This window comes from Artibeus jamaicensis, unplaced genomic scaffold (genome assembly GCF_021234435.1).
Source record: "Artibeus jamaicensis isolate MK-2021 breed Jamaican fruit bat unplaced genomic scaffold, CSHL_Jam_final contig_465, whole genome shotgun sequence".
Lineage (NCBI taxonomy): Eukaryota > Metazoa > Chordata > Mammalia > Chiroptera > Phyllostomidae > Artibeus > Artibeus jamaicensis.
In genome coordinates, this window is record NW_026521843.1 from 24,057,514 (window position 1) to 24,075,495 (window position 17,982).

Consider the following 17,982-nt stretch of genomic DNA (forward strand, 5'->3'; position numbering starts at 1 on the left):
CAGATGTTTATTTGAATTGCAAAGCCACTGGGGAAGAATATTTATTATGCCCCTACCTTTTCTATAGTTTACTTATAAATAGTAAGTTGCTTTTAATGGGATGCAAGGCAATCTTGGTGGGAAAAAAATTGAGAAATTACAAAAGAAAGGTGATTAGAGGCATTGTTTAAGGTCACATTTCACAAAATGAAATGATTTGGGACATGGCATTGAATACATGGACATGGTAGGAAATGGAATTGAACCACACAGTGAGTGAAAATGATTAATCCCTTTTTAATCATCCTTCAGTCCTTCTGGTCAAGAAGAAGTACTTAGTCTGGTGCTGTGGTGCCTGCGCCTAGTTCCTGACATTTGGGTCTCCACCATTTAAGAAAGAGAAAACAGTTCTCAGGCAAAGAGCATTTGACTGTACAGACAGCATTTGTCATCTTTATACACAAATATCCAGCTTGTGGTTAGAATTTAATGACTTTTTAAAATTTTAAACTTTTTAAAATCTTATTTGCTACTGATGATGAATGATGCTAGCTTTCCATTAGTGTTAGTGACAAAATTTTCTTTTTAAAAAGTAATCCAGTAAAGAACAAGCATGCGGCAATTTTTAAAAATTACATTAAGTAAATTAAATAACAGCAGAGTTGTACAGCCAAGGCAAATATTATAAAGGAGGTATGAGAATGACGAAAATTTAGGAAACTCTCTCTTAACAGATTTCGTACTAACCTAAAGGAAAGCCAGGCATGTTGTTTGTATTACTTCCTACTCTTGCTCCAAATCTGACTTGAATTTAATGCCAAATTTTTACCTATTGTCTACCTGCCTGGAAAAGGTTCCCTATTTCCATCCAGCTAAGTGCAATTTATTTTTCAAAACCCTACCTCTTCGTGCATGAAATATCCTAGTTGACCTATTTAGGAACAACCACTCTAACTTAAAATTTTTTAGAAGGACTTAATATAAAGTCATCTTTATATACAAATATCCAGCCTGTAAATTTACCAAGGCAGAACGGTATGTCTTACTGCTCTTCAAACTGTCCTTACGACCCCCAGAACCTATTACAATGGATAAAATGTAGTAGGTGCTCAATAAGTATTTGTTGTGTGACTCTCCAACTCACTGTTAGTAAAGCCTCTCATTTGTTCTTTGATGTGTTAAATGAACAAATCATCTTCACATGTCATTGTGCTCCTACAGTACATCAGCACACTGAAGCCCCCTTTTCCAGGAGCTCATAGTCTAATGGGAAGTAAGGCATATAGATGGCCCAGCTTCTAGGGCAGCCAGGTAAGGGCTGAGGACAAGGGGCAGGAGCAGCTGGCTCTGCGGGGAGAATCGCGGCAAAGCGGAGATCTTCGCTATGTGAAGGTGCTGGCAAGGATGACTGGGAAGTGTAGGGATGGGGGGGGGGGAGCAATGCAGGCAGACAGAAGTCAAAGCACAAAGGGGTAGTGTCCTGGAAGGGTCACAGCTAATTCTACTTCATAAATGTCATGAACATTTAAGAGATCATTCTGCTTACATGGAACTGAGAAAAGGCAGCTGGACAAATTCTATTAGTGCTTTTTAATGGTACTGATACACTAGCATTTATGGTGCAGATGTTTGGACACTGCAAAGGAGAAAGCTGAGTCAATTTTTTCCAGTGTCCTCTTTTAGATGCCTTTTATTGAAAAGGGAACTAGTTTAACAGCATTTTTTGATCATCCATTATGTTTGTTTCCTTTCCACTTTGAGGGCTGGACCAAATACAGTCCATTTACTACAGTCGAGTCAGTTTCATTGCCTTACCTCCGCAGAGTGATGACATGTGGTGGCTTTAGTTTTGCTCCTCAGAGAAAACTAATTCTCTCTCTCCGTGTGTCTCTCGCTATACATACATACTTTTCAAACTCACCCTGTTTTATTGACAAGTTGATAATAAATCATGTAACACCATGGTCTTAACCAACCCACACAACATAGAGATCATGTGCATAATTAACAGCCACTATTAAAGTCAGTACTGATAGGACATAAAACAGTCCTGTGATAACATCACCGGTATGGGAGCCTCCCTTCTCCTGAGTAATTGATTTTGCGAATCATGAATAACAAAAGCTAGCAAGTGCCGGGGGTCTGGACAAAGCAGGACTATGCCAAAGCTATGCCATTGATGCTTTCTGGCTCAGCTGCGTTTTGAAGCAGCAGCACTGTGAGCAGTGAAGGGATGAGAGTGATCCCTGTTAGAAAACAATAGACTCTACGGGAAATCTGTGCCTGAGGAGCTACTATGGGTATTCTTTAATGTACTTACAGTATTCAGTCATAACAAATGATGTCAAATTTGGAAAGGATTACCAAGCTGAGGGTGGGACAATTTGCTCCAGGTTATTGTAATCCTTGACTCCGATCCATGCTGAACATCTGAGAGCAGAGACCTCTTGATAGTTTTCAGCCCTAGACTGGCCTTTCTGATCAGAGTTTAAGGAGACCGGTAATTTCATTTCCATGAGGACTATTCTGGAACAACTCTGTACTCAGGGCTGGGTGTCATGATTATTGAGTCAGGGCCTGGGAGGTGGGGATGAAGAAGGCTCTGTTGGGGCAGGTAGCAGTGTTTTACTGCCACGGCTGACAAGGGCCACGGAGATACAGAGGAGCGACTATTAGGAAATAGTGTCCTCATCCAGAGATGCAGTGTGGCGGATGGTTCCTGGGCTCTGCACCGAAGGGGATCTGGGATAGTTCCCCACAGATGTCCTATCATCTGCGCACATATGGCTAACATCGTGTTGGCTGAAGGCAGGCTCTGGGTAGCAATACCCCTGCTTTCAAAGAGACTTCATTCCCATACTTGGAATGGAAGACCCATACTTGAGCAGCAAGAGTTGCAGGAAATATGGTCCCTGAGGGTCCATGCTGCTCCCTCCACCAAGCCTGCCTCCTGGCCTGTGCTGACGGGGCTGTGTGTTGTTGCTGATCTGCTGTAACCCCCAGCTACAGAGAAGCCACTGCATTGTTTAGCAGTGTTTTAGAAGGACAAGGGCTAAACGGTATCTCTTTGCTATCTACAGACCTAAAGAACACTTGAAGACAGTTAACTTCAACTTAATTAAATTGGGTTTCCAGGACCACAATGAAATTGAGTACCTGCAATGGTGATTACAGTAGAGGGAATCGGATGTTCTCTAGCATGAACTTTCCTGAAGACAGGTTGGCCTAGCAAAGGGACAGGCAGAAAATGAGCAGGATAGATTGCACTGGTTTGCTAGCAGAGCTTTGTGGAATTAGTAAGCTAAATATCACACTGAGATGCACACGTCGCAAGCAATGTTAGGGGGTTGAGTGGTCATAAGTCACGCCTTTGTACATTACACAAGTGAGAAGTGAATGGGGCAGGTTCTCTACAAGCCAAACCAGATGATATGAATAAACCACACACACCAGAGTAGGGGTATAGGCAGATTGCTGCCAGTTTCTGAAATGGAATATTCATGTCCTTTAAGCTGCTGCTTCCAGAGGTGTCATGAAACAATGGAAAGCACTGGGTGTGATGAAAGGTAGCCTGGATTTCCTATTGGTGCAAGCAACATCGCCTAGAGCAGGCCATTGCCTGAGTTTATTCACAATGTGGAATGGGGTCCGTAGTACCTGTTATATCTACATAACAGGTCTGAGGGTCAAGTACATGACATCTGAGAACATGCCTATATATTTGCTGGGCATTCCAAGTGGGAGAATGCAGTATTCACTGGTACACTTTGCCAGGGCACATCGTGGGCACAGCAACTGTCTGGATTACCTAGGCCCAGGGCTTTCATCAAACTCTTGGTTTACCTGACTTCCACACCCACCTGCTGTTGGCTTCTACTAAGAGCTACCCAGACCTGACCTGGGAATCAGGAGATTGGGGGCTTGGTGCCAAATCTGTCATAATGCTTGCTGTCCAAACTTGGCCAAGGCACTTCTCTGAGACCCAGTTCTCAACTACAAGATGAAGCTGAACTGGAAGGGGATTTGTTCCTCTAACCTATGTACTGGAGTGACTAAAGTGTTTCTATTTAACTATAAGACGTTTCATAGTTTGCTTTCCTTCCATGTGCCTTGTTTAGTCTATTACATGATGAGCATAACGTGATTGGAAGAGTAACTTTTTAAAAGAGGTATATTGGCCAAGGCCAGGCAGCTCGGTTAGAGTGTCAATGCACTATGCCAAAGTTACGAGTTCAATCCCCAGTCAGGGCTCATACAAGAATCAGCCAATGAATGCATAAATAAGTGGAAAAAAGAAATAGATATTTCTCTCTCTCAAATCAGTAAGTTAAAGAAAATTAAAGAGGTATATTGACTGTTATATACTTTTACACAATTACAGTATTCTACAGCTGCCTATTTGGGAAATCAAACATGCCTCTCTCCTCTCCTAACTGAGCCAGGATACTTAATTGTATTAAAAACATCTGAATTAGTGTGCTGTAGTTTCCCCATTTTGGGGTCCCCTGGTTTCTCATTTGACTGGCATTCACATGGATGGTATTCATGAGTAGCTGGCTTTGAATGGAAAGGAGTAATGATGCCGGAGGGAATGAAGCAGTTCAGAGGCAGGAAATAAAAGTGTTTGGATTGGGACGGTCATCACATGGCCTTGGACTTAAAGTCAGAAGGCCAGGCTCTGAATCATGAGTGGGTGATGTGGGAAGATTCATCAATCTCTTTGCACCTTCATTTCTTCTCCTTCAAGCGAGGACAGTAACATCTTATTCCATAAGGTTGAGGATTAAATGATACAATAAATAAGAAATGCTTTACAAACTCTGACGAGCTGTAGCGTATAGAGGGTTATCATGGTAGATGTCTGGAGGGTCAAAGGGGAATGAGGTCATAGGTCCAAACAAGAGTCTTTCAATGAGACAAGCTCTAGGAACAGCAGGCAAAGATTTACAAATTCCAAAAGTACCTCCAGAACTTAATGGCCAGCACTAATGAGATCTCTGAAATATAGGTGCTGGGCTGTGGACCAAACAAGTTTTTCAATCTCCATATACCCTGCTTCAATTTTAGATTTTTCACACTCAGCTGCACAAGACCACATAAAAGCTATTGGAAAAATCCAAAGGCTAGATTAATTCCTCTCCACTACCCCTACGCCTCAAAGCCTTGACTTCAAAGCCTCAAACTGACTTCAGAGAAAAGCCCTTTGGGACTTACTGCTGCTGCGACTGTGTAGACCTAAGTTTCAGAATTTTCCTTGGTAGCATCTATAGAGAGCGCATCCTGGGCATTCTGACTACTCCAAGGAGAAGAAAGGCCAGGCAGAGTGAGAGGCCAATGTAGAGATTCCCAGACAGTCCTGGAACTTTCTCTTGTTCTAACAGTATCAATTTCAAGTCTTGGGAAGAGATAATGTCAACACAAAAACTACTTTTCAGATCAAAGTTTCAGACATAAGAAAGAACTTGATGAAGTACATGAAATGACAGAAACCTTTAGAAGTGATTCTGTCCTCTTGGATGCAAGCTGTGTCCAGGGCACCAAACATTGGACATTCCTGGACAGATATCCTAGAAATTTATAGGAACAATTTCTGAGAAAAGAGCACCGAGATCCAAATTACCTAGAAACTAAAAGAGATGAGGTTTCAAGTGATACGGAAGGATGGCCCTAAAAGCAAAATCCTGACATATTCCATGATAAAATAGGAAGACATCCAAACACCTCAATGCATTTTCATAAGGCATTTTACAGCCGGAGATATTTCCTTAAGGTCTTATTACCAGGCTGTTTAGGGCTGAAGGTGCTGCCAGATACATTTTACTTGTACAATGGTAGACTTTTTAAAAAGAGAAGACTTCAAGGAAGCCATGAAGCTCAACTTGCCAGAATTCTACCTTCCTCCAATTCCACAAGGACAACAACCTTATTGGTGACAGAATCAGAATATTTTCAAGAAGACTCAATGAGTTAAAGTGATGGACAAGAGAGAAAAGATTAAACAATTAAAAATAAATGGAAATCCCTGCATTTGGATTTAAAAACAGGGCAAACTGGGGAGACTTGGCCTGGGAGACAGAGCCTCAGAGGAGTCCGATTTCGGAAATCCTCTACCAGGACCTGTCCTGTTCGACATTTCTATCCTTTGCAATTTCTGTGTCTCCGAGAGTCTGAGTCACTTTATCATTAAATATTTTGTCTGGAGTGGACAGTAAGAGCCTGTGTGAAATTTCTCGTTTTCAGAAAATTCCACTTTGGACAGAATCAGGTTGGAAGGAACTACTTGGCCGTGTGTTTATATTAAGAGTGGGCTAAGCTCCCCCCAACTCCCATCACAGCATTCTCAAAATTAGAATAGTTGGAAATATTTCCTTTCTAACTTTTGTGTTCAGCTTCTCTGACGTCAGAAAAAAAGAACTAGGATCCTGATACCTGCACAGTAGATTGGGCGTGTGATTATCTACCTCCCACTCTAAATCTGCAGAGAAGATTTCGAAAGGGTGAGAAAATATTAAGAGAGAAGGTTGTAAGGAAACACCTTCCTTCTGTTCACAAGGAAATAGCTTTAGAGCTGTGCTCAATGACACCATCAACACAGGCTGAGCACCGTTCTGAATTTAAGGGCTTTCAACTTTCTGATGAGCATTTTGAGTTTTCATAGAGCATTTCGTAGCACCCTTCAAGAGGCAGAAATATTACTCATATTCTATAAGTGTTAATAATGCTAAAATGTAAGTCCCCACAAAGGGGTTTGTTCAAGTTGGTGAGGTGGGACGACGGGGAAGGACTTCCGTCTCCTCCCAACAGGGTACATGTGCACATCAGTATCCCGAGTGTGGGCCATGGGGCAGTCTTGGATGTCACCTCCTGTGTTTCCTTGAGGCCAGCATTTGTCTTATTTATTCTGGTACTTTCTGCAACATCTAGCCGGGTACACTGTACATCACCAGGACTGTGTGAACATTCGTAAAGGGACCAGCATCAAAATGTGAACAATCACAGGTTCTCCATATACATTTGTGTATAAAGAAACACAACACACACACATTGTTAATGTGCAAAATGTTAAGTTTGTGAAATTAGCCAGAACACACCATGGGCTACATCTAAATGTTAATGCAGGTTATATAAGATGTGGTTCTGGTTGGTTTTTAAGGGTATTTGAACAAAATAAAGGACATGAAAAACAGTTCTTACCATACAGGCATTTTCCTTCATTAAAAGCAAATAAAAATGAAAAATGATTTTGTAAAAATTTATATAATATATGGTGAGAACAGACAGTAAAAAGTAAAATTTGATGTCATTAGACTTTAAAAATTCATACCTGTTATTGTGAAGCCACCTAAAAAAGAAAAAAAAAGAAATGTTACAATTTATTTTACTCGCACTCTAAATAACAAACACCAGTGACATCGTACTACCTGACAACCCATGTGAGGGGTAAAAACTTGCCAAATTATATTTATAATTAAGAAAAATTTCAAAGCATGGGTTCATGACATAATCATTATTTTTTTTACAAAAAAATATGGGATTTAGTGCACAAATTTAATTCTGTGCATTCCTAAGAAATCACTCATTCTTTAAAAAAGGTCATACTAAACTAAAACTGGAACATAAACTATATGACCTTAACAAAAATGAGGCCAAATAACAATCTTGCTAGTAAATCGATAGAAATAAAAGTCAGAAAGCTATTGTACCACTTGACAGAAATGGAAATTAACCTAGAAAAATGGAAAGGAAATGCAAGAAATGAAATGCTTACCAAGCTCATTCAATAACAGGGCTGTGAAGGAAACAGACAAAGACAAACACAGAATAAGAGACCAGATGAATAATGAAAGTAAGAGGAATATCAGCAGAAAGAAATCTAGGGAGCCACTGGTAAAATATTGGTGCAGCCTAGAGAATTGGGGCATTGGGAATATTTCCAAATAAATAATCCCAACACTAATTTCTGCAAATGTGCCATATATATATATATATATATATATATATATATATATATATATACACACACACAATATGTGTATATATATATATCTGTATATTATTTCTTGACATTTAATGAAAATTTCTACTATATATGTTTACACATAGTATGTATATACCTAGTTTACAAAATAGAGTAGAAACGTCTTGTAGAGTTAATCCTAAACTGTGTTTGAGTGGGTGCTTTCATGAAATATTGCCTGGGAGTAAGTTAATTCAATATAAATGGGAGTCTTAAATCATCCAGGATCTCAGGTATTGTCTCTCTCATTCAATAAAAACAGATAAAACTTCTTGTGAAATTTTATTTTGGCCACCCTTCCTGGAAGGACACTTTGGATAAGTAAAGTTCTCTCTCTGTAGGTTCTGTTGGCATTGTATTTTGGCCATCGAGGGATGCTTCTTTGTTTTTTATCCTCAAAACTCAAGTCCCAGGAATTAGTGCTTATTTGTCTGTTCTTATCTATGACTTCTGCACAGTATAATTGGACAACCAGAATGCTTCTGTGGACACAAAGTCCCATGGAAACTGACAAGGCGTGGTGGTGGTGGTGGTGGTGGGGTTACATAATTTCTCTTTCAGGTCCTGTGCTTTGAACTCAGACTATTCTGCATGCAGCACTTCATTTTGGTGAAAGGTACCTGACTGAATGTATCAAATAAAGGACCTCATGAGTTGTAGATAGGAGTGTTACAATTACTTTCTCAGGCCCAATTTTCGCTCTAATAATGGTGGCATTAGAGGACACTTTCTGAAACAAGTCAGTAATTTAGTGATAAGAATCCACTTGGCTGGTGCAGAACTGGATAGTACTATCAAGGAATTTTAATTCCCTCTTACATGAGGGCATATTGTATTAAAGTGACAATTGAAAGGGCTGTATCCAAGATGCTCTCCTTTTAGATAAAAGACAGTGCTTCGGAGGAATTCATTTAGAAGTTAAGTGCTTTTTCTTGTATGTTAATGAGGCATTGTTGATCCCATCTTTGTAAGAACCCAGCACAATTTTCTCAAGTTCCTTTTCCTTCTGTCCCTGGTCTATTGGAGCATATGAAATGGGCTGAATTAGAATGGGTCCTCCGTGTTCCTCTCTCCGTCATCCCAAAGGTGCCTGTTACCATTTTGAGGGCGATAAAGTCAGGATAACAATTTCTTTTTTTCTGGTGGACTCTGAGGCCATTGAGTTCCTATAAATGTGGGATTAGTTCAATTCCCCCAAATGCTTGGTCTATATAGAAATTAGTCCTGTATATTTGATTTTTTTTACATGTAAAAGTTTAAATTTCTTGCAAAGTGGTCTGTCTAATCATCAGTTATTTCTATGCAATTAATAAGAGCTATATGCAATTAATAAGAGCTATTAATATGTAGTATCCTCATTTTGTGCAAACAATTAAATGAGTAGGATTTCTTTTAAAAGAGCCACTATACAGGATAATCATAGGAAGTCATAATTATAATAAAAAATTCTCTTTAAAGCTGATAGAAAAGTCTTATCCTTCCTTATCAAATATTGGCCACATACAATAGATATGGTCAAAGAGAACAAAAATTTGTCTTCTTTATCCAAATAATTCTACAACTATAAGTATAAATCAACCAAAAAAGCCTAGTTATGAGGATACAGCTGCCTTTTTTTCTTTTCATTATACATGTTAGAAATTTGTGAATTCTATAAGGAAAGAAAGATTTTGTGCATACGACTAGTTAGGCCTTAAGCAAGGACTAAATTCTAACTGAAGGACCACAGCCTTCCTAAGAAAATGGACTGTGATTTCATACTTATGGTCCCTTTTAAATGGCATATTTGATTATATAACCAATGTTGTGTCCAAATGAACACTAGAATATTGATACCAGTACTCCTCAAGGATCTTTGTTCTTATTATTTTTTGAAACCTGGGTCCTCTGAAAACATCCAGTTATTTAGTTCTTTTTGAAATTTCCTACTAGTTGTCTTTGAACTCATCTGTCACTGCTAACAGGAATGAAGTGGTCTTTAATAGTTGGAACCAAATTTGAGAATGATCCCTGGACTAGTGAGAAACTAAATGCATAAATCTTTCTTTTATATCATTTCTGAGTTCCAGAAATCTCTTCCAGCATTTACTAAATCTGGTTTCAATCAAGGTTAGTTGGCATTTCCTGGAGAAAATGGGCAGAGCTTGGTGCACTTGGGAGTCAGGGAAGGGCCGGGTAACTGCTAAAGCTTCAGAGGAAATGAAGGCTAGCACTTGGAAGCGGAGGAAGAGGAGAGAGTTAAGTGTGAGAGCAGGGAGACACGGAGAGAGAAGAGTACAATTTCTCGCTGGTATGTCTTTGTATACTCTCACACCTTTCATTCCTCTTCTTATCCATTTGGGTTCCTCAAGCACAAGGGAGAAACTGCACTCTTTCTCATATTCCTCACGGTCAAATATTCTAATGGTAATGATCTTCCTGTGGGAACACAAGACAAAGGCAAAACAAATGGTTGGAGTCACACGCTCATGCTGGGTGTTCACCAAGCCGAATGTTACTGTGATGTTATGGAGGGAGAACTGGCAACACATGGACCTCCCGGAGTATGTAAAAGGGCATCTTGGGTGCTCTCAGGCGGCCCCCAGTAAGTTTGCTTTGCTAATTACCACATTCACAAATTCTTCCTGCTCCAATGAGCAGTCAGAAGGTACCCCGAATTAGGAAGAGAAATCAGAAAGGTGCCTTCATTTTGACATAGCAAGCATCTGCCTCAACTTTCCCAGAAATGGAGGCTTGATGGACTGCACTGGAGATTGATAGCTCAGACCCGTAATGAGCAGCGTGGCCAAAACCGGCTAATGGAGCTACAAGCCCCGCACGGTGTGAGGTCCGAGTGAGATCTATGCCCTGTTACATAGGCGGAGGGATATGTGTGCTGAAGTCACATTTGAAGAGTGCAGGCATCCAGGGGGCCACAGGCCAGCAAGAAGCTGTTGGGCTCGGCCCGGAGCAGCTCCCCCACCTTTCTTCTCACTCATCTCCACCAGGCGGGGCTCTCCAATCTCAAGGAAGAAGGTCTTGTTTTTCTCATACTCCTCATCATCAATTACCTTGACTGATATTGTTTTGCTGAAACAGAGAAGAATAGAAATTGACGAACAAGGGGAAGAGGAGAGAGAAGGAACATAAAGAAGAGGAAAGCGAGGTTAATGAGCTGCACTTCCAAACAAAGAGCAACTGAGAAACTTCTGTACTGGGAGTTTGTCCTCCGAGAACGAGTATGGAATAGGTTTGAAAGATGGGAGAGGTCCCCCAAGGCGCAGCGCCCCTGCCCAGGGCCACAGACTTATTTCAGGCAGAATACAGTACTCAGTACTAACAGGTTTATCATCATCATAAAAAGGAAGAGCAGAAGGACATAGACCACAGTAATAAGGAAAAAATTATTTATTCAGTAAACGCCCTAACTGTCTGGGCTGTGCCCTGGAAATCGCTCCTTTAAAACAAATCAATAAATCACATCAAAATATTAACAGAGGTAATCTCTGGGTGTTAGGTTTATGGATTATTTTTGTCTTCACTGTGCTTTATTGTATTCCCAAATGTAATAATTTTAACCTAAGATTTTATTGAAATAATAAATGTAGAAAAGCACCACAAAAGAAGATACAAAGTCCTTTATGTTACCCCACCCAATGTGCTAGAATTAAACTCTTATTCAGGTTAGACTTCCCACCTAGCTCACAAAAGGAAGTCGTTCACACTTTGTCTGTCTTTCTAAAGATGGAAGGACGCCTCCCAATAGCTGTCTCAAAAAGTGGGGTGAGGAGTTATGATGTCGCAGTTATTTTCATCCCTCGCAAAGTCGCATTTCAACTTTGACAAAATACATTTTACCCTTCTTTCAGACTCCATTGATACATGAAGGCGTTTTGTTAAGAATTCTTCCTGCAACCCATTCTTTAGCACTTCCTGCCTTAAGGTCATCTGGTTGTGAGTGACTGACAGGCAGGTGCGACAAATGCAAATATTATGTAAATCTCAACTTCCCATAAGCCTTGATGGCTCTGAGAAGAAATCCAATGTTATTTTCTAATTAATAATGGCTTAGTCTCTTCATGTATTGCAGTTTACTCAGAGTTCCTAAACATTCGTTTCTTGGAAAATATATATACTTTTAGTAACACTGGCCCAAAGCATTTCTGACTAAAGTTTCTGAAATGATGAGTTTATATAGGCACGCAGTTTTAATGGTATAGATATTATTTAGTTTTGGTGGAATTTTCTAGGTTTTCTGGAAGGAGACCAACATATATATATGTGTGTGTGTGTGTGTGTCTATGAATTCCTAGTAGGAATTCAAATATGTAATCAAGTTTCATTTAGACCTATGCATGTCAAAGAGCATCCTAGTATGAAGGAAGCTGTAGGGCTATAGGTAGGGGTTGCTTTTAATTTTCGGAGGTTCTCAGTCCCTGATGTTAGATGTTTCAGTCCTGCGTTCCTGGTCAAAATTGCAGGTGTGGGGTCAAGTGGCTGGTTCTGGTCCTCTGGAACCCATAACCCACCCTCTCCTCCTCAGCTGCAGAACATCCCTGCATGATGCTCGAATCTCAGTTTTTCTCCATTACGGAGCTGGAGCTCATGACAATGCTTTTCCTTTCTCAGTTCTGTCCGCAAAGACTGAAACACCAAAGGGTACCGTACTAGATGAGCAGCTGTAAATGACTAAGGCGATAACTGTGGTTTAGAGTAGTTAGATAGTTACCAACAATGTGACAAAGGCCAACATATAAGTGAACAGTTCCGGTCAGACTCTCCGAACAATTTTCTTAAATTCATCTATTTACTTAGCATATAAGAAAAATCAAGAAAAAGAACTCATGAACACAGACAGCAATGGGGTGGGTGGACGTAGCAGAGGGTGTGGGGGATAAAACGGTAATGAAAAAATACAATAAAAGTAATGAAAAAAGAAGAATAACAAGGATGTGAGAACTCATAGCAATTCTGAAAATTAGAAGCTTTGCTGTTTCTTTAATAAATGCACAGGGAAACGCACGCATGTGTATGTGTGTGCACACACACACAAAGACAAACCAGCCTGCCCTGACCAAACCAGGACCATTCCTCAGTATCCCCAAAAGACAAAACATTAGGGACAGGACAAGAAGATATAAGAAAGAGTAGGCATGGTCTTTATTTCAGAACTGAATTTGATGTTATAAGCAAGATACAATTTACTCAAGAAAAACCTGCTAATTGTCTCCCCTCTATGTGATCAAACTTATGTATTTGAGGTATTAATTTCCATCCTATTATTGCCTCGTAATCCTTAAACCGTAGCTTCAATACAACCATGTGTGGGAAAGTACTGGTGGGCAGTAGAAGGCCCAGGCTGCCGTTACCTAGACCTGGCAGTCCCGGGCTCATTATCAAAGCACGCCATGATAGTGGACGTTAAACAGAATGGCATGTTGCAATGCTTTTGTTCACATGAGTTAAAAACATTTGGTTTACCTTTCTTCATCTTGCCCTCCCAACCCATCCTGCATCCTATCATGTAAGTTATTAGACTGTAGAAATAAAGAAAGCACAGTGGAGATGGCTGGCGTAGTTGTGCTTAAACAAGTGTTTAGGAATAGCTGCCAGTGTCATGCTCAAGGGCAACACGACCACATTTTCACAGATACACAAGAACAACATATTGTTTCTTATCCTTAATGAATTTAATCCTCTGTCACTGTAAGAGCTTGATTTTTCTCTACTCTGAGTAGCTTACAAATGTGAGAAATACAGGGCTCTGCACAGTTTCTATAATAAAGTAAGCACTTCGAATGTATCATTAGAGTATCACTATTCACGAGGGTCACAATTCTTAAACATCATTTTTGGTATGTGCTAACTGATGCTGGAAAATCAAGGATGAAGAAAAAGAAAACAGTCCCTCTGTGGGTGCTGGCAGAGTTACCTAAAATAGATGGGATTTGCATAATGGCATATCATTTCAAAATCATTAGTTATACAATCAATAGTGCCCCTGACAGAAGGAACCATTACATTTTATATTGATTTTGCTCTACTTGTGCAGTGAAGCTATTCATTGGAAAGGATTATTAAAGGACATGTCAATCCACCGCAACAGGCAGGAGGAAGTCAAGCCCCAGGAATTAGCCCTCGGGGTGAAGAGAGGCAAACATCCAAAGGGACTGGTCTGCCTCCCTTTTGCTTCAGAGCAGAACTATTTCCCCCCTTAGCAAAGGTAAAATTGTCAAGTAATTTTTAAAGGGATATCTCTTGCTCACTTTCCAAGCCTAAAGCACAGAAGAAACTGTCAGCGCTTCTTCCACCACCAGGGATGTCGCCTGGGTAGGACTGCTGTGGTGCAGCCTTCTGCTGCACCAGCCTGATCATCAGCACAAGCTCGCCTCTGCCCCTCCCAGCGCTGCAGTAGAAACAGAATCTCTAGGGCCGAGGGGCCTCACACGTCCTCCAGTTTGCCCCAACGCCACACTACGATCCTGTGTTCGTGGGGCTTCTGCACCTTCACAAGGGGTCCTGCCTGCGAGCACAGGGTCACGTGTCTGGGCTTATGTCCTGTTTGCCGATGGGAAATAGCCAGATTAACTGTCAATATTCTCGTAAATTGAAAGGCTCTCCAAAACAAGACTAGTTACACAGACATAGCCCTCCATCCAGTGGCAACTCCTGTGCTATTATCACACCGATAAAGAACAGAAATTTTCATAATTATTATGAAGAACGTAAGGAGAATTTCTCACTTGATTTTTTAACATATCTTTCTAAAGTTGAACAGTGTAGGATAAAAACTATGTATACCGGAAGCTAGCAAATCAGTTAGGATACATTAAATAATTTCTGAATATGGCCAACATGTTTATGGAAATACCTTTTGGTTCTATTCTGGGGGAAAAAAGCATTTGGTTAAGAAAGATCAATTCATTTAATGGAAACACACAGGTTCTTCCTTCTGAGTTTTGCAGTCCTTTTCCTTTGATGACAGAAAACCAACATCTGTACTTTGCTTGTAAGTCTTTCTCTCTCACCCAATGGGTCTCAAAGGACCTGAACACCCTCAAACACTCTAACAAGGAGTTCTTACATCGGGTGGTGACTCAGGCAGATGGTAAGAAAGGTGGCTTTATCAGAGGGAGCTAAAAAAAAAACTCTTCAAAATATGTTCTAGTCTCTCATCATTAAGCCAATGTTGTATCAGTCTTTTTTTTCAGTTTCAGCTTCAATTTGTCCTTTTGTGATTTTTCCCCCCCAAGATTGCCCTTCATGCCTCCAGAAGTGAAAAAAAGATGAATTGGAGATGAGTTGGAGGATTAAGCAGGGAAGAATCTTTCTAAATCCTCATGCAACAGATTTTTAGTGAGGATTTCACATACTTAGATATGGCAATGACTTTTTAAATTTATATTTTATTTCTAAGATTCAACTTCTCTTTAGGCATACTCAGAGGTCAATGAACTGGTGGGCACTTCGCATGTCTTATTTCACTTGTCTTCCTAACACCCCTAGAAATACCTTGCTCTACTTCAAACTGAAGGAGGACATAGTGAGTTCGAGAAGTTAACTGATTTCCTAGACGACAAAATGAGAGCCCTGTGGGTGGCTCCAAAGACCAAGTCCTTTTCATTTCGTGACCCACAAGGTCCCGTATTTATTCAGCTGTGCAGTATTTTTGTGACCACTTTAAAGGAGCTGGATCATTATTTTAAATTAATATATACATTTATTGTTCTATCTTTATGTTAACAAAGACTGCCTAGATGGACAATGATAGATTACCAATTCTCATGTTCAGAGAAGTACAGCACAGAGTAGATTCCATGACAGTTGTCTTGATGAGTTAAGTCCTCGAAGAGATAAAGGTCCCTTTTAGGATTAATTGAAAAGAGCCATGGACGTGCAGAGGCTCACCAACTCTGAGGACTTGGAGCCGCCAACCAGTAGCTAGGGTCTCATAGGCAGCTCGTTGGATTCCAGACTCCCAGGGCCCACGCCACACCCATCAAATTAGATCTGCATTTTAAGATAGATCCCCAGGTGACGCCCGTGCATGTTAAAGTTTGAGAAGCACTGATCTGGAGAGGACAATGGCTTCTGCTCTTAAGTCAGATCATGAATTAAGAGTCCGGTGACGGTTGGCTTACGTTCTGGAACTACCCACGTCTTAGAAGTATGCATGGAGCTTTGAAAACTTTAAATGCTTGGGCTGGGCTTCCTCCAGATTAGTAAAATCAAACTTTTGGGTTGTGGGGCCCCAACCTAAGTATAGTTTTTTAAAGTTTTTCTGGTGATTCTAATATGTAGCCAGAATACATGGCTTGATGGTTAAAAGAACGTATTACATAAAGAATACGAAGAATGTGAGGAAGTCAGAGTCACAACTAAACTTTAGATCAAACTAGCAATCTAGGATGAAACATGGGAGAAACACTTTGTCCTTCACCGATGCTCTGCTCTGGATAACATGAGTACCTGAAGTTGCTGTTTTCCTCCTCTTAGGAAATGCTGGTCTCTGCAGACAATGTTAAGAGTATGAGCAAGAAAACACTTTAGCACTCAAGACAGTGGAGTTTACACTCATGCAGGGTGTAAATTTTCTTAACACAGTGAAAGGAACTCTGGTTCTATTTGGAGACTGAAAAAACTAAGAGTTTCAATTGCCATAGAAGACAGTAATGCCTCATTGCCTCATAGCACGTACCCAGAGAGGCTCTGAGCCATGCCAGTGAAAGGTCATGTCCATGGGACCGGGAACTTTTCACAGGGAAGCCAGCACACTCAGACTAAAGAGAGAAGTGACTCAGGATGGACCACATATGAAGGAAGAAGATTTGGCAACTTCTCTGAACACAGACTGATGTCATTAGGTAAGGCAAGTTTGAAATTTAATCCCCAGTACCCCTGATGCTTTTAGCATCAGAATAAACTCCAATGATGCCAAAAGACAAATAAATCAACTTAAATATGGGCAAGGAGTCTGAATAGACACCTTTCCAAGAAAGGTAAATCAATGGCCAACAAGTACATGTAAAGATGCTCAACATCATTAGTCATCAGGGAAATGCAAATCAAATCCACAAGGAGATAGGAATCCATATCCACTGGGATAGCTACAGTCAGAAAGATACCAAGTGATGTAGAGAATGTAGCGGTGGGTTAGAAGGAACTCCCTTACGTTACTGGTGGGAATGTAAAATGGCGCAGCAGCTTTGAACAAGCCCAGCAGTTTCTCAAAAGTTACCTACCATATGACCCAGCAATTCCACTCTAGGTATATACCCAAGAAGTATAAAAATATGTCCTGTACATGAGATATCATGTACAAGAAAACTAGTACCTAATATTCATAACAGACAAAGAGGAGAAAGCATCTAAATGTCCATCGACTGTGGAACAGATAAGCAAAATGTGATCTATCCATATGATAGAATATTATTCCACCATAAAAAGAAGTGGGATTCAGGTACATGCCACCCCAGAATGCACCACTTCAGTATATTAACTATTTTGAACTGTAGGCACTTGAAAAACAGCAAATGCATTGAGAAGCTTTCTCTGTGCTTCCCCTTATCTGTGTAGAGACAGATTCTCCTAAAGCAATTGTCGTACATCCCCTCCCGGGAGTCTCATCAGCCGGGGAAGATGCACTCTTATCACAGAAGAGACTAGAAGTCAACACCAGATTCAGACAAACTATGACACAAGCCATCATATCTCCCATCTATTCTACTATGGGCCCATTCATCTTTCTCCCAAATCATCACTCTTCCCCAAGAAGCCACCCCCCCCCCAACCCCTCTCCCTGTTAAGGAGATATTTAAGCCGCCTCAGAGAATGACACATTTTTTCCCAAATATCTCCCATGTACACATGAGATATTTTTTCTCTCGTTAACCTGTTTTTAGCATATAGTCTAAAGTAAGAACTCAGAAGGATAAAATTACTTTTCCTCCCTGACACTATGACATGGATAGACCTTGAAAACATAATGGTAAGTGCAAGAAGCGAGT

General features: G+C 40.4%; 1 protein-coding gene across 12 annotated transcripts in view; it reads right to left on the bottom strand.

Annotated features, from left to right (window-relative positions):
* The window catches only part of SLC8A1 (solute carrier family 8 member A1), a 350,756-nt gene that overhangs the window by 51,661 nt on the left and 281,113 nt on the right, over positions 1–17,982 (bottom strand). For 11 of the 12 annotated variants that reach the window (XM_053666917.1, XM_053666920.1, XM_053666911.1 and 8 more), the window contains 5 exons: positions 10,959–11,065; positions 7,748–7,768; positions 7,304–7,321; positions 7,174–7,188; positions 3,136–3,204 (listed from right to left, as the gene is read on the bottom strand). In XM_053666917.1, coding sequence (XP_053522892.1) covers positions 3,136–3,204; positions 7,174–7,188; positions 7,304–7,321; positions 7,748–7,768; positions 10,959–11,065 — 230 coding nt within the window. Of the gene's footprint in view, positions 1–3,135; positions 3,205–7,173; positions 7,189–7,303; positions 7,322–7,747; positions 7,769–10,310; positions 10,415–10,958; positions 11,066–17,982 lie in introns of all 12 variants that reach the window. The other variant, XM_037162091.2, reaches the window with a different exon arrangement.